A 16607-nucleotide genomic window follows, 5' to 3' on the forward strand; every position below is an offset into this window, starting at 1 on the left:
GGTGCGGTGTCTTCGGCAGTGCGACAATGCAGGACGTCTTCCACAGCTGTGGCACTCTCCTCAGCTTCAGACTCAGGTTGAACATGTGACTGAAGATCCCACACAGCTGGTTTGCGCAGGACTTCAGGAGCCTGGAGCTGATGCCATCCGGACCCGTCGCTTTCCTGGCCCTGTTCTTCTTCAGGGCCTTCCTCACCTGGTGTGGCGTGAGGGACAGGCTGGAGCACGGAGGTGTTGGTGGGGGGGATGGGCATGGGCCAGAGTGTGAAGTGTCGGGAATGTGTGAGCTGAAGTTCATGAGAGAGGGGGAGGGGGGACAGGAGGAACAGTGGATTGGGGGCACAGACAGTGGTGGGGGTAGCAGCAGAGGAGACTGGCTGGGGGAGGGGTGCGTACCTGATCAAATCTATTGAAAAACAAGTTCAGGTCGTTTGCCCACTCACGGTTTCCCACAGGTTGGGACTTCTGCTCCTTGAAGCCCGAGATGGTCTTCAGTCCCTTCCATACGCCACAGATGTTGTTCTGTTGCAGCTGGTTTTCCATCTTCCTCCTGTAGTTGTCCTTCTCCTGTCTGATCTTCCTCCTCAGTTCCCTCTGAAGAGTCTTCAGCTCTTCCTTGTCTCCAGACACAAAAGCCCTCTTCTTCTCCTTCAGGAGAGCCTTTATGTCTGGGGTGATCCAGGGCTTGCTGTTGGAGAAGCTCTGTACACTCCTGGTGGGTACGGTGTTCTCCACACAAAAGTTAATGTAGTCCGTGATGCAGTGGGTGAGATTGTCAATGTCCCCCCATGGGCGTCGCTGAATACATCCCACAGGGTTGTGTTGAAACAGTCTTTCAGGGCCTCCTCGGCTTCTTCGGACCATTTCTTCACTGTGCGGGTGACAGCAGGCTGCCTCTGCACAAGAGGTTTGTACACGGGCTGGAGGTGTACAAGGTTGTGGTCAGCACGGCCCAGGGGAGGGAGTGGGAGAGAGTGGTATGCCTCCTTGGTGTTGGCATAGAAGAGGTCCATTGTTTTATTGTCCCTGGTGTGGCATGTGACGTACTGGGTGAATTTGGGCAGTGTCTGCAGCCTGCTCACTGCTGAGAGCAGGACATCACAGGCTGCATCAGCGTTAGCAGAGGGGGGGATGTACACAACCACCGCGAGGGCATGTGTGAATTCCCTCGGCAGGTAGTGAGGCCTCATGCTAACGGCTAACAGTTCGATGTCCTTACAGCAGTGCTGCTCCTTGATAGTGATGTGCCCAGAGTTACACCATCTATCGTTCACAAACACTGCCAGTCCTCCTCCCATCCTCCTCTAGCTTAGAGGGGATGACAGTGTTAAATGCTGGACTAAAGTCTATGAACAGCATTCCGGCGTATGTGTCATTATTGTCCAGGTGTGAGAGGACAAAGTGCAGTGCTGTGGAGACTGCATCTTCTGTGCTCCTGTTCTTACGATAGGCGTACTGATGGGGGTCCAGGGTTGGGGGGAGACAGGATTTGAGTTGTGCCAAGACCAGCTGCTCTAAGCACTTTGTTATGATAGGAGTGAGTGCTACTGGACGATAGTCATTGAGACAAGCTGGGGTGGAATGTTTTGGTACTGGCACGATGGAGGTGGATTTGAAGCAGGTCGGCACAACTGCATGAGCCAGGGATAGATTGAATAAGTCTGTCAAGACCCCTGCTAACTCCGCAGCACAAGTTCTGAGCACGCGTCCAGGGATGCCATCGTGGGGCCCGCAGCTTTGCGTGGATTGATCCTGCTCAGTTCCGCTCTGACATCAGTGGTAGAGAAAGTTAAGGGTTGGTGGCCAGCAGTCAGCTCTACCTTGCTCGCTTGTTCATGGTTGTCCTTCTCAAACCGAGCATAGAAGTTGTTTAGCTCATTGAGGAAGGAAATGTCATTTGAGGGGGGAGAGGGGTTGATGGGCTTGTAGTTGCTGATTACCTGAATGCCCTGCCACATAGATCGGGGGTTGGTGTTGGAGAAGTGCCCTTCTACCGTCAGCTTGTAGCTGTGTTTGGCTTTCTTAATACCCCGCTTCAGGTTAGCTCTGGCTGTGCTGTAGGTTTGTGCATCCCCCGATTGGAAGGCGATGTTACAGGCCTTCAGCAGGAGACAGACATCCCTATTCATCCAGGGCTTCTGATTAGGTGGTGATGTTTAGTACATGGTGATGTTTAGTATGTCTTGTGAAGACCCTTCTGTCACAGAGGTCCCTGAGGAATCCCAGGATCTGAAGGACAGGAAATCGCATGTGGATATGAAAGAACCCAACATTTAATTGACCTATTGAAGAACATGAAGAAACAGCCTTTGGAAAAATTGAAGGAGTGGAAAAAGCTCTAACAGTAAATCAACTGAACAAAACAATTCTCCATCAACACCCCTGCACCCACCTCCCCAGGAAAGAATCTGGAACAAGAAAGGAAGGGAGGAAAGAAGGGACAGGAGGAGAATGAACAGATGGAAGGGAAAGAGGATGAGAAGAAGGAAGAATTTTATCATTTTGAACCGGGAGGACAACATAAGGATTGAGAAATTGTTGTCTTCTTTCTGGGGGGCATTCTGCCCTCCCCTCCTCTCCTCTCCTCTCCTCTCCTCTCCTCTCCTCTCCTCTCCTCTCCTCTCCTCTCCTCTACTATCCTCTCCTCTACTATCCCCTGCTCTCCCCCCTCTCCTCCCCCCTCTCCTCCCCCCTCTCCTCACTCTCTGCCCAGCTGGCCATCAGCAGGAGGGTCCCCCTACATGAGCCTTGTCCTGCTCAAGGTTTCTTCCTGTTAAAGGGGAGTTTTTCCTTGCCACTGTTGCTTGTTTGGGGTTAGGCCCTGGGATTCTGTAAAGCAATTTAAAACAATTTTAATTGTAAAAGAAGCTATATAAATGTAACTGTTGGAACTCTGCGTTGTGTTGAATGAGAGACTCTTGTATCCAGGACTTTCTTTTATTCTGACAGGAACAAATTATAACATGGATAGACAGTTAGCAGCCCACTCCAGTTCCTCTCCCACGAGAATATTGTGCAAAAGGGCAATACAACTAGCCACATACCTGGCAGCAACAAATAATAACGTGGATAGACAGTTAGCAGCCTGCTCCAGTTCCTAAACACAGACAAGGTGGGAAGACGAACATTAGCGCGACTCGTCATGGCGAGTAAACTAGCAGTTAACACTGTCTAAACATCATGTTTATGTACTGGTATGTTTCCATTGTTGTATTTCTAACATGAATAAATAAACACATTAAATCAATCAGAATACTTAAGTGGACGAACACAGAACCAAACGTAACTAATATGAATTGATGTGATGGAAAATGAGACACCCACCTCTCCCACAAGAGTATTGTGCAAAAGAGGAGAGGTAGAGGGATCGCCATTACTTTTATAGGGGCACCACAGAAGAAATGCAGGACGGAGCTCCCCATCACTAAGCACCGGAAATGTTGTATTTCTGACAGCTGAGCATGTAACAGACCATATTTTGTGTAATTATAAACGCGTTATAACACAAAGGCCCTGTTACGTAAATAAAATTTGATTGATTGATTGATTGATTGATTGACAGGAAATAATGGAGAAGCACTGTCCTTGTGCAACAGCTCTTGGGTGGGTCAAAGAAAGATCCAAAAATATACCCACTGAGGTCCTCATAAGTTTAAGCCGATTAATGGGAGTAACTCGAACATTAAATAGAGAACACAATCTCTCATTCACAATGAAGTGAACAACATGAAAACTGTTACAAATTAACTTGAATAAAAGGGAAAAAAGGAGTCATTAACGTTTCTGCATATCTCTGCTGCAGGACATGTACACTGCTCGAAAAAGCATGTACATGACGTTATAAGAGAGCGACATACGTCGTTCAAAGGCCGTCCCTCATACGCATCGACTGTTACACTGGAGTCACACTCGCCACACCGGAACCAAATGCTCCCGCGGTTGTTTTTACGGAACTTTAATGTGTAACATTCGGCGGGACACATTCGGTAACAGCGGCTTTGAGCGCAAAGTTTTTGTATGTTTGACCGTATTGTGGTGTGGAAGCAACAAGAATGTCTTCTGTTGAGTGTTTGAGGACGTTCGTCGTGGAGCGACTGACTGTTGCTGCTGAAGAAATATTCCGAGTGTTTCAACAAAAGCTCGACGGATATGAAGAAGAGCTCGATTATCAGCGCAGACTGGTGGAAAGTGTTTGGAAACCCCAAATAAAGTTACACAGGACAGGTATGTAAGATTTTAAGACAAAATATGGAAGAATGTTCATTGTGACACTGAAACAGTGCTTCTGCAACGGAAATGTGCTGCTAAATGTTGAGTTATACCGATTTCAATGTAAACCTCTGAGGACTGAAAATGTAGTGAACATGGCAGGCAAGTAGGTGGCGATGTTAGTGATGGTGAATTATTGAGACAACAACTCCACATGTTTTGGGGGAGCAATAGCAAAGCTACAAGAGTTAGCAGCACATGCAGCTCATGTTGCTGGGTAACAGGCCATAGATGTTGCTGCTGCTGCTGTTGTTTCTGGGTGAGCGCACTGCCATTATCTGAAAGCGTAGCGACCTCATTACACTTTTGTGTCTGCGTAGCTTAAAGGGTTGATCTATCATATTAATACAGCTGGATACAGGAAGCACCACCAAGTTAACAAGCCTAACCCCTGCTGGCCAAACGGTGGTCCTGCAAATATGGCGTCAGTCACACGCTCCCATTGAGACCAAAAAGAGTTTTTCAATTGGCTAACATGGTGAAAGAGGCTTTTATGATGTATTATTGTGACATTATGAATGCGCATTGCAACAACGGGACCGAGCCTGCCTGCAGATTCATGTGTGACCCACCCTGTAGTGGAGCGAGCCTCGCCATGATTTTTTCATTGCAAATACATCTTACATACTGTATATTAAATACCGTATTTTCACAACCACAAGGCGCACCGTATTATAGGGCGCACCTTCAATTAACGGCCTACTTTAGAACTATTTTCATACACAGGGCGCACCGTGTTATAAGGCGCATAGAATAGACACTGCGTAGTGCATGTGGTTTCATGACGCATTCACTAGATCGAGCTGCGCTAAAAGGAATGTCAATAAAACAGTCAGATAAGTCAGTCAAACTTTATTAATAGAATACAAACCGGCGTTGTCACAACTCCATTCACTCCCAAAATGAATAAACAGCTGTTTTATTATTTTTCCCGAGTGACGTAGTCTTTTCGCGTAACACAGTTCGTTTAATAACAGCGAGTTATAACAGGCAGTGCAACATTTTTATCACAAGTGGATAGTGGAGTTTAATAAATCTTCGATTTAGTGCAACATTTTTATCACGTAGTACTGTTGCGGTAAATCAAACGTTAGTGCAAACACAATATACGGTAACTCGAACTCTCGAAGTAGTGCAAAGCGATAGCAATAGCAATATAACAATAGCAATATAACAACGTTGTTCAAACGGTAATGTCCATATTCACAGTATGACCAGCCTTGCTAAGTTGTAAACACACAAAAGAAACACGTAAAGCTCACTTTATCAGTTCATTCCTCATCCAGGAATCCCTCGAATTCTTCTTCTTCGGTGTCCGAATTGAACAGTTGTGCTAATACGGCGTCCAACATGGCCGGCTCCGTCTCGTCAAAGTCGTCATCAGGGTCGGTGTCGCTGGTGTTGTCTGCCATTTCAGTGACAATCCCTGCCTTCCCGAAAGCTCGGACCACGGTCGATGCCCAGGCATTTACGATCCACTGGCAGATAGTGACGTATGACGCTCGGCGCCGTCTCCCCGTCTTGGTGAACGTGTGTTCGCCTTCCGTCATCCACCGCTCCCACGCAGTTCGCAGTCTAGTTTTGAATGCCCCGTTGACACCAATATCTAGCGGCTGCAGTTCCTTTGTTAATCCACTTCTTGCTTTGTTTCCTCGGAAGCTCCGTTGAGTCTTCTTTAACTGGCGCAGGTCGTCTTGTTGCTTCCTCCACTTCCGCACCATTGATTCGTTCACGTTAAATTCTCTTGCCGCTGCTCTATTTCCGTGTTCAACTGCATGACTGATAGCCTTCAGTTTGAACTCTGCGTCGTAAGCACGTCTCTTGCAAGGAGCCATTTTGGGGTCTTTACAGACAGAAATGGTTTGGGACTGAATTTACTGCTGTTACCTCGGCCACACCTACCGACTACAGTAGCCGCGATTAACCAATATTACCGTAATCCACACAAAAGGCACTCCGGGTTAAAAGGCACACCGTAGATTTTTTAGAAAATTCTAGGCTTTTAGGTGCGCCTTATAGTCGTGAAAATACAGTATGCCTATTGTCTTAACTAACCAGCATTTGATTTAGCCTGTTAGCAAAGTTATAATATACACATGATATGAAAATTAAGTACTTTTTTCCCATACTTTGAACCCTGCAGCCTACACAACAGCAAGGTTAATTTAGAGTTTTACTGGCTAATGGCCACCGGGGGCAGTCTCTAGCAGTAAACACAAAAGTGAGATAGACTGTGGGGAAAGATTATGCACCAAAGAAGACACAAGTTTTGATTTCGAACTGTCATTTTGTGCATCATGCACACGCCCTCAGGTGCGGCTTATATTCACGTGCGCTCAATAGTCTGAAAATTACGGTACCCATGTTTTCACATACCGAAACAGAAACCTTTATCAAATCAAGACTTGATTTGATCACCATCGCCCCCTTTGCACTGAAGGGATTTTTTCAGTTTCTATTACCAAAGGTTCTTATGACATGCAGTGTTGGGGATTTTTTTCATGGTCTGTCTTTAGTGGCTATGACTCTTTTAGCTCCTAGCTCAGAGCAGGGTCTTCCCCCTCAGCACTGGAAGCCTTTATTACCAACTCCTAATTTACACCTGCTGTGTTCCGCTGGAGTCTTTGTTTTCTGTTTTTCAATGTGAAGTAAACAAGCCTTTTCTTTAAACACTGCTGTTCTACCTCTGTTTTGTCCAAGTAAACATCTTCACTGAGTCATTAGCCATGTGCTAATGTGGACTGATGTTTTTCTCTTGTAGCGTGTTTAAGAAAATGGCAGCCTCAGATTTGTTTCAGATGTTTAGAGAAGAGATGCAAAACTTCACAGGCTGCAGGTTTGACCATTGAGATTGTGAGCTGCCTGTTGTTGTGGCTCGTTGGATGGTTAAAAACTGCCCTTTGTTCAGTTGCCCCTAAACCTATTGCTTATACTCACATGCTTCTTTCCATTCTTGATGATTTCTCATGTATTTCCAGAGCTTTTACAGCAGCAACCTTTGTGGAAGGAGGAAGAGGATGATTACCAGCATCAGAATAGAAGCTGCAGTCTGGACCAGGAGGATTCGAAATCTCCACAAATTAAAGAGGACCAGGAGGAATCCTGCTGTTATCAGGATGAAGAGCCACTGACTGTGAAGCAGGAGATGGACACCTTAATGGTGACCATACATGAGCAAGGTGGCGACAGTGAACTGGGCTTGAATCCTGATCAGAGCCAGGAAAAGCCTGAGGTGAACACAACAGTTCAAAGCCCTGTGTTACCAGATCCAGACTGTGACCTGCAGCTGCTCTCCTACAGTCCTCATATATCTCAGAGCAAAGATGAGGAAAACGGGACCAGCGAAGACTCCAGGTGGACCACAGCTGAAGAGCCAAAACAAACCATGAGGCAGAACCATCCTAAATGTCAGACTGGGAATGTAAACAGCCCAGCAGAGTCAGCAGTGGACTGTGATACAGACACAGGTGCTAAATCTTCTGCATGTAACATAGGTGAACAACAGGGAAAGGTCAGGACAGACTTAAAAGGACATTCCACTATTCAATACCAACACCTTGGCTCAGCATGTGGGAAAGATTCCAGAGAGGGTTGTTTCTCATCAGCCAACAAAATTAAGGAAACGGCAACCAAACTGTTTATCTGTCAAACATGTGGGAAAGATTTCAAACTGTTAAAATTCCTGAAGCAACACCTTAGAGTTCACACAGATGAGAGACCATATGTCTGTAAAACATGTGGGAAAACTTTTAAGCGACATTCTTCATTTTATCTCCACAAGAAAATTCACACAGGTGAGAGACCATATGTCTGTAAAACATGTGGGAAGACCTTTATTCGAAACGATAGATTAAATATGCATCTGAGAGTTCACACAAGTGAGAAACCATTTGTGTGTAAAACATGTGGGAAGACTTTTAAACGAAATTATGAATTAACGGTCCACTTAAGAGATCACACAGGTGAGAAACCATATGTGTGTAAAACCTGTGGGAAAACCTTTAAACGAAATTATGAATTAAAGTTCCACTTAATAGGTCACACAGGTGAGAGACCATTTGTGTGTAAAACCTGTGGGAAAGCCTTTAAACGACATGATCAATTAAAAGGCCACTTAAGAGTTCACACAGGTGAGAGACCATATGTGTGTAAAACATGTGGGAAAACCTTCAAACGAACTTCTGCATTAAATGTCCACAAGAAACTTCACACGGGTGAGAGAGCATTTGTGTGTAAAACCTGTGGGAAAGCCTTTAAACGACACGATGAATTAAAGGTGCACTTCAGAGTTCACACAGGCGAGAGACCATATTTGTGTAAAACATGTGGGAAAGCCTTTAAACAAAATTCTGCATTAAATGTCCACATGAGAATTCACAAAGGTGAGAGACTATTTGTGTGTAAGACATGTGGGATGACCTTTAAAGAAAATACTACATTTATTGCCCACATGAGAATTCACAAAGATGAGATACCATTTATGTGTAAAACATGTGGAAAAGCCTTCAAAAAAAAATCCGGATTAAATGTCCACATGAGAATTCACACAGGTGAGAGACCATATGTGTGCAAAACATGTGGGAAAGCTTTCAAACAAAAATCTGCATTAAATTATCACACGAGAGTTCACATAGGTGGCAGACCACATGTATGTGAAACATGTGGGGAAACCTTTACCCAGAATTGTGAGTTAGTGCAGCACATGAGCACCCACAGGACCGAAAACATCCAGATTTGTAAACAAGAGAGTTCAGATATTGATGCAGCTTCTTCATCTCAGTGAGAAGTCTCAATAATTAGCTTTAATGCTAGATGTTCTGTATTACCTGTTCACCATTTTGTCCTGACAATAAACTTTGTTACTATGGAACAAACCTGCAACACAGTCTTTTTATCAATTCAAAATTAATAAGTAAAATGAGTCAGAAAAGCAATTGAGAAAATCTAGATGTCAGCAGTCTGTGAGCATGCGGTGCTCAGCAGGTGTTGGCTGGAGGCAGTTTGAACCTTCTGTGTTGAACAGGTGAAGTGGCTCCCTGATGTCTGCAGGTGTAGCTGCTCTTCCACTGTTTTAGGCATCAATCATGAAAGCTGTGGGCTCCATTTACCTCCTGCAGCCTCCTGCTGACACCTCCAATCAGCAATCAGCACAGGAGTCATGTGGGCTCTGGCTAGTTCCTGTCAGAACTCAACTCAGCCATTTTAAATATAATAGTTATGGGTGAGTTTTGGGAGAGCTGATTATTATGATCATAATCATTGTGTATACTGGTTTTATCACAATGCTTTAAACGGAAGAAACTGAAAGTGTTGAGAGGTATGTGAGATGGTCAGTTCTTGGGGCTTGTTTGAGAGGATCAAGACCAGATAGGGGAAAGGAATGCAAGAGGGAGTTCTGCTGGCAGAAGTCGTCGACCCCCATGCTGTGGTACAAATACACGCGGTGTAGGTTGATTGGTGCTCTTCTTCATCAACTGAGATGCAGTGCTCAGGGACCTGTGACAAGACCCCAGAAGCTTCTTTAAGTGATTTCATTTCTCTCTTATAATTAAAAATCACATAGTTCATTGATTCAGAATTGATTGTTTGTCTACTCCTTCCTGAGTAAATGTAGGGCACGAGGACCGTGTAGGTAAATGAAGTTTCCTCAACAATGCTAAGGCTTTTCCTGATGTATTGCTTAAGTGTTCCCCACTTGTGTTGTAATACGTGCACAGCCATGTAAGTTTGGTGATGAGTTAAACCTGCCTGAGTCGTCTGGGTGTTCCAATGACGAGTTTGTGAGAACAAAAGTGGAGCCGAAACTGAGAAAACTGGAGAACTCTATTAAGCAGGTTGTAGTGCCACAGGACTTCTGATCACAGCTTATTCATCTTGCTGTGATGAGGTAGGTGGCCACCTGGGATTAGAAAACATCAGCACATTTTGCATGTTTTAGGTCCAGCTCTGAAGACTGGTTTCATTTATTTCTGCCACTCTTGTGCGTACCAAGAAAACCCAATCAGGTCATTCCTCCTGCTCCATCACAGCCTATTCCAGGGATTAGAGAACCTTTTGAACACAAAGTCCTTGTTGGCATGGTCCACCTCCTAAAATGTGGGGGAACATCAGTATTTGTTTACCTTGATGTGTGCTACCACTTGCTATCCAGAAGCCATTATGCTACGCAATGTGAAAGCCAAGCTGTCATTAATGCTTTCATTAGTTCCTTTTCACCTTTGGCCTGCCCAAATCACCAAGCGTCACCAGAACTTTATGGTTTCTTGGCTTCTCTCTATCCCTAAGGTTTTTAGACACAAGTCCCAGGTATGATTCTGTCTTTATTCTCCTTGTGTTAAATAAACTGAATTGGTCTGATTTTATCTCTGGTCGTCTTGGTCATCCTTTCCCCAAAGAGATCCAGAAACCAAAGGGAGAAGGAGAGACAGTGAAGTCAAACACAGGACGAGATTCTTAATTGGCTTTGGGAAAGAATCTTAATCATACTGCCGCGCTAATTGAGGCCTTATAGAGAGAATAGAGGCACAGGCTTCAGATACGACACTATTTCACAGCGAAAGAAGTTCACCAGGACAACTGAAGATTGCTGGTCCTTCCTAAGTGTCCCCAGGAAAAGAGGTGCTGGTGAGCCTTTTTACAGATGAGCTGTTTGCTGTGGCCGAGCACGTTCCCACCATCCACCAGTGTACAAGCTTAACAGCTGGAGCCCCACGGACACTTTGTACAATTTATAACTCTCCCAATTCACAGCATCTATAGGATTGTGAAGCCACCTAGCTGGTGCTAAACAGTGGGGTGTAGTATTCGTCTACATCTCCCAGCATGCAATGCTCTCCCAGCATGCAACACTCCCTCATCATACCACTTTCTCCCAGCATGCGATGCTCTCCCAACCAACATCATTCCAACAGACCTACGTGTGTCAGCACATAAGGAGGAACGGCCATTTGCTCAGAAGGCACCTGTCTGCTTGTTCACATCCAAAAAATGCAACACAGAGTACCGGAAGATTGTTCTTTTCAAAGGGTCTCCCAGCTTTTATTGAAGATCAAAAAGGAGTCAGGATTACAGCAGCCAATGAGTCAAAAATAAATGCAGATGCACAGACCTAAAACCTAGTGGTAAATCAAAACCCAACAGTCAGTCGACTGGAATATAAGTCGCTGCTGCACTGCCTCCGGTCTCTGAGATACCTGAACGCTCACCAGGCCAACTGTACCTCTCCAGACTTGGGATGAAGCCTTTTGCTGCTCCCAAATGCTAACAGCCACTTGTTCTTCTCACTCAGGAATACACTGTTTGTGTGAATAGACTTCATGTGTAAATAGACTTCATGACTTCATGAAGATTGCAAGAGATGGGAAACCCATTGATAAAGATCTGCCCCTCATCTGTCACCAGAAGTGGTCTGGATTAACAACCCCTCCTTTTATGACCGCTTAGGCTGCTCCCAAATGTTAACAGCCACTTTTTCTTTTCACTCAGGAATACACTGTTTGTTGAATTTACAACCAGGTCCATATCTTGTGTGGGAGGCCTAGCAGAAAACTTCGCTTTACAAAATACACATTTGTTCTTAGCATGAACGGGGAGACAGCCAACTGGTATCTGTCTAATAAATATGATCTAAACTAGTCGAGTGCTGCCCCTTTAATCCCAATCACATGTTCCAGTCTCTGTAACAGTGAGGTCCAGCAGAACCTGCATAGAAATCAGTCCATTGTCTGAAGCTATAAGAAGATCAGTAGTACAAGTGCAGTTTCTGTGCTGCCGTGATCTCTAAAGCCGGACCGAAACATCTCAAACAGGCTGTTCCTCTGCAGGTGCTCCAGTAACACCACCAGCTGTGATGATTAAAGTTGACCATTTGGGATGAATATATGACGAGTCATAGTTAGAACATTATTATTACACACACAGGACCTTGGCAAGTGGTCTTGTGCAAGATTTCATGTCCTCACACTTGGTTTAACGTACCTTTGCAGTAGCAGCAGTACGAATGGAGAGCTAAAGCTAAAGGGGGAAAGTCTGGCAGTCACAGAAAGGTGAGTATGCAGTTAATCACAGAGGGATGGGACTCTACGGTGGAGCAATCGTCACTCTCCCGGATCATGTTGGAGATTCATCTAGGCTATACAGTAATCATAAAACTGCATATGGATGTGGAGCAGCTTTAGAAATGAAAGGACTACATGATCAACTTCATGTGTGAATAGACTTCATGACTTCATGAAGATTGCAAGAGATGGGAAACCCATTGATAAACATCTGCCCCTCATCTGTAACCAGAAGTGGTCTGGATTAACAAACCCTCCTTTTATGACCTCTTAGGTCTTTATGACCTTTAGGATCTGAGGGTCAAAAATTACTTCCACCACTTGCAGGGTCCTAAATCATTTTTGACAGAAGGTGTAGACTTATACTCGCTGCTGAACATGACCTCTATGATCTGTCTTCTGTAATCTCAACTGGTCTACACGGCTCTGACATTTAACAGTCACATAGTAACATCTACTGACCCGACAGAACAGAATCCAACCCTTTAATTAAACTTTTTATCTTACTATAAGTGTAATTTGTGTTATTATTTTATTACTATTCTTATTGTCTATATCACTAAATATCCCACTTTATTTTACAGGATGAACCCAGTTAGGCAAGATTCAGAGTTTCCTCTTTCTCAGTCTCCTGGTCCTTTATTGAGCTCCTGAGCTTTTGCTGGACCTTCTAGCTGGAGGCAGCATGGTTCTCTGACCCAGAGAGCTGCCTGTGCATGCACATCAGAGGTGTTTCACTCAGGCTCTTTGGGAGTCAAAACTATTCAATATTCATTTTATAAATCTTCACAAGGATATCTGAGAGTAGCTTCTTCATGTTAGTCCATGTGCTGCAGGATCTGAGCCAGGGCTTCTCCTGTCCAACGACGCCTTTTCTGTCTCCATGACATTGCTGAGGATCATTTCCAGCCACAGAAGTTTCCAGACTTCAGTCTGTAGTGTAGTTCTTGACACTTATGGATTCAGAATAAACACACTGAATATGGAAAAATGTGCATTTTTGTAAGTTTATTAGACACACAAATGATGACATGTGAAATAAAAGTCTAGAGGGACGTGGAGGGAGTTACTCTGGGTTGAAGTTTAGCCTCCACTTTCAAAATATCTTCTTATTCTTCTTTTGCTGCTCAATGATGGTGGAAACAAAAAGAGTTTAGATATCACATCTGATCATGTGAAAGAACTCTTCACCGCAGAAGAAGCTAACCTAGCTGGATGTTCTCTTCCTTGAGACATTGCCGCTCCTGCGGTTCCTGGGTCTCCTGTTGCTTCCAGAAATGTTCTTTCTCCTGGAGCATCTCCTCCAGCTCTCTCTGCTTGTCAACACACTGTTGCTCTCTTTCCTCCAGGTGGTCAGAGAGCTCAGACAGCTCAATGTTTTACAAGCCCCGCATCTCCAGATTAGCCTCTGGTCTGCTCAATGCCGTCTGTTCTCCCACGCCCAGGTTTTCTCCTTCATCTTTCTTTCTGCTGCCGTTCCTTCCTGTCTTCTCCACACTCATCACAATCTGGGTGTTATTCATGCCAGCTATTCCTTTAAAGGCAAGATGCAACTCAGAGGCTGATCATGTCGGTGCACGAATGCTACATCCACAAATGCTACATCAAAGACACTGCTGATCAAAGGCTGATAAAGCCTTTATGTCTGCAAATGCTACAAACAAAAATCAAGTTTGTGTATTCAAGCGTATCCAGCAGAAAGAGGAAAAAGCAAATCCAAAACAGCAGCAAAAATATGGGAGCTTTTACAAACAAAGTTGATGTCCACCAGTCCAGAAAAGACGGCTGTAATTTACTAGGAAAGCAACGCCGTGTGGTCGAGTTTCTAGGGGAAGGAAGTTTTGGTCAAGTTTTAAAATGTAGCAACTTTGAAACAGGAACCATGGAGGCCGTGAAGGTAATGAAGAGCTGCACTGATGTCATTGAAATTGCAAAGCATGAAATCCAAATCCTGAAGCAGCTGCGGCGCCTGGATCCCAACACCAGTCACGTGGTCAGATTTAACAGCTTTTTCTTCAACATGGAAGACATCTGTCTAAGCTTTGAGTTCCTGGACGTGGACCTAGACACCTACATTTCTGAGATGAGTCCATGTAAAACGGGTCTCCCTCTACCAGAGGTCAGACACATTACAGAACAACTCGTTACGGCTCTTCACCATTTAAAAACCATCGGGCTTATACATATGGACATGAAACCAGAAAATGTCATGATTGTGGACCGCCATGAAAAACCACTGCAAGTAAAGTTAGTGGACTTTGGTGGGGCCCAGATGTCTGGTAATATTGACTTTGAGACCTTAATGTTCACCAAGATGTACAGCTCTCCAGAGGTACTCCTGGAGTCTGAAATGAATGAGGCTTTGGACATGTGGTCTTTGGGGGTTACTGCTTTCAAACTGGCTGTCGGAACTGATCTGTTTCCATACAGTAGGCGGTACAGTATAATAAATTCTGTGGTCAAAATTTTGGGACAGCCACCAGACCATGTACTGGACAAGGGCCAGCAAACTGAAGAATTCTTCAATAGAAGAACAAATGATCATTCAAGGTGGACAATTAAGACAGCAGAAGAGTACGGGATCAGTGAAAAAGAGGAGGACTTCAGCTGTTTTGATGATGTTGTGGGGATGCTATCAGTTCAGCAAGAACATGCAACTGGTCTGGATCTATTTATGGATCTCATCAAAAACATGCTGCAAGTCGACCCCAACCAGCGAATTACGCCCGTGGAGGCTCTACAGCATCCGTTCTTCAATGTGAAAGAGGAAGCTGCTTCAAAGAAACCATGTCTGGAGAACATTAAGCTGACAAACTATGCAGTGGACCAGCTGGAAAAACCTGAACTTGTCCCACCAGAGACAGTTGTCTCTCAGGAGAACCCTGCAGAGGTCCAGCCAGACAACTCTGGAGAAGACCAGCTGAATGATGGGTTCCAGACAGGGGACAACACCTTGAATTATACCTGCTTTGTCAATACCCTAAGGACGGTTGGAGATGCATTGGCCCTTCCTAAAAGGACAGAAAAGTTTGACTGGTTTGGCTGGTTTTAACTATCTGCCCTGAAAATTTCAATTGAGTTGGCACCACAAACCAGGATGGCCGCAAAAATAAAAGCCCTGACACCTGTGGGTAGATCAACTTGATGCCTTTTTTAACTACCGTAATATAAAAACATTCAATACTTTTTTTTTGTCATCTGGATATTTATTGATATCTGGTTAATTGATGACTATATTTCTTTTGTTTAAAAAAGAGCTGGTTAGTGCAACAAAGTTTCTGCAAATTAACAGTAAAACATTAACAGGAAAACAAAGACTTTATTACAAAGTGTAAAGAAAGTGTTTTCCAAAGAACGGAATTTGGACATAGCATTTATTTGTTTTTAAAGTTTATAACAACTTCTGTATAACATAACATGATTTTTTTTTTTAAAAAGGTCAAGAGTAAAATGTCTGTGTAAATTCTCAGTCATCCAGGTCATTGTATCCAAGGTAGTTTTCTCTGTCAACTGGACTGGGTTTCTTCTCTTGAAGACGTTTCGCCTTCTATCCAGAAGGCTTCTATCGCTAAATTCCTCGTCAAGAGTAAAAAAAAAAGTAATGCCACCCCAGATTAACAAAATTACAATCCAAAAAGCAGTCTTGAAAAGATCATGATAATATACTCAAACTTATTTTCCTGAAACACTGGTGGCATTTGTAGATTTAGCTTTGTGACAGTCCAGGTGCCAATGAGGGAGCCGCCTCCAATCCATTCCCCCCAAAAAGAAAAGGCTGTATAGCCTATGAGCGTCATATCATCAAATCAACCTATAATGGCTCTTGGATGAGAGGTGAAACGTCTTCAAGAAAATCAAACAAGATTCAACTCCCATAAATAAAATCAAATTAAAAGTAATGTGCATTGGCCAGGAATCGAACCCGAGCCGGTGTGGGCCAGACGAGAATAGCTGTAACAGAGAACAAGCCAATCAGATCGAACCCTCCTGAAGACCTCTGAGGGAGAGTTCGAATCCGGCTTTGGGCATTATCAAATGGAAGATATTTGATTGAAAAATTCACAATAATAAAAATGTTTAAAGAGCATAGCATTGAATCTCAAACTATGTACATGAATTAAATCAAATCAATCTTTATTTATATAGCATCTTATACAAACAAAAATGTTTCAAGGCGCTTTCCAGAATCCCAGGGCCTAACCCCAGACAAGCAACAGTGGCAAGGAAAAACTCCCCTTTAACAGGAAGAAACCTTGAGCAGGACCAGGCTCATGTAGGGGG

The 16607-nt window shown here is 44.1% G+C and overlaps 1 protein-coding gene across 1 annotated transcript; it reads left to right on the forward strand.

Annotated features, from left to right (window-relative positions):
- The first annotated feature begins 7613 nt into the window (after window positions 1-7613).
- Window positions 7614-10617, forward strand: LOC101062873 (oocyte zinc finger protein XlCOF20-like). Its single transcript, XM_011617967.2, has one exon. The coding sequence runs from the start codon at window positions 7655-7657 to the stop codon at window positions 9050-9052; it is 1398 nt and encodes a 465-aa protein (XP_011616269.2). The 5' UTR covers window positions 7614-7654; the 3' UTR covers window positions 9053-10617.
- The last annotated feature ends 5990 nt before the right edge of the window (window positions 10618-16607 follow it).

This window comes from Takifugu rubripes, chromosome 3 (genome assembly GCF_901000725.2).
Source record: "Takifugu rubripes chromosome 3, fTakRub1.2, whole genome shotgun sequence".
Taxonomy (NCBI): Eukaryota; Metazoa; Chordata; class Actinopteri; order Tetraodontiformes; family Tetraodontidae; genus Takifugu; species Takifugu rubripes.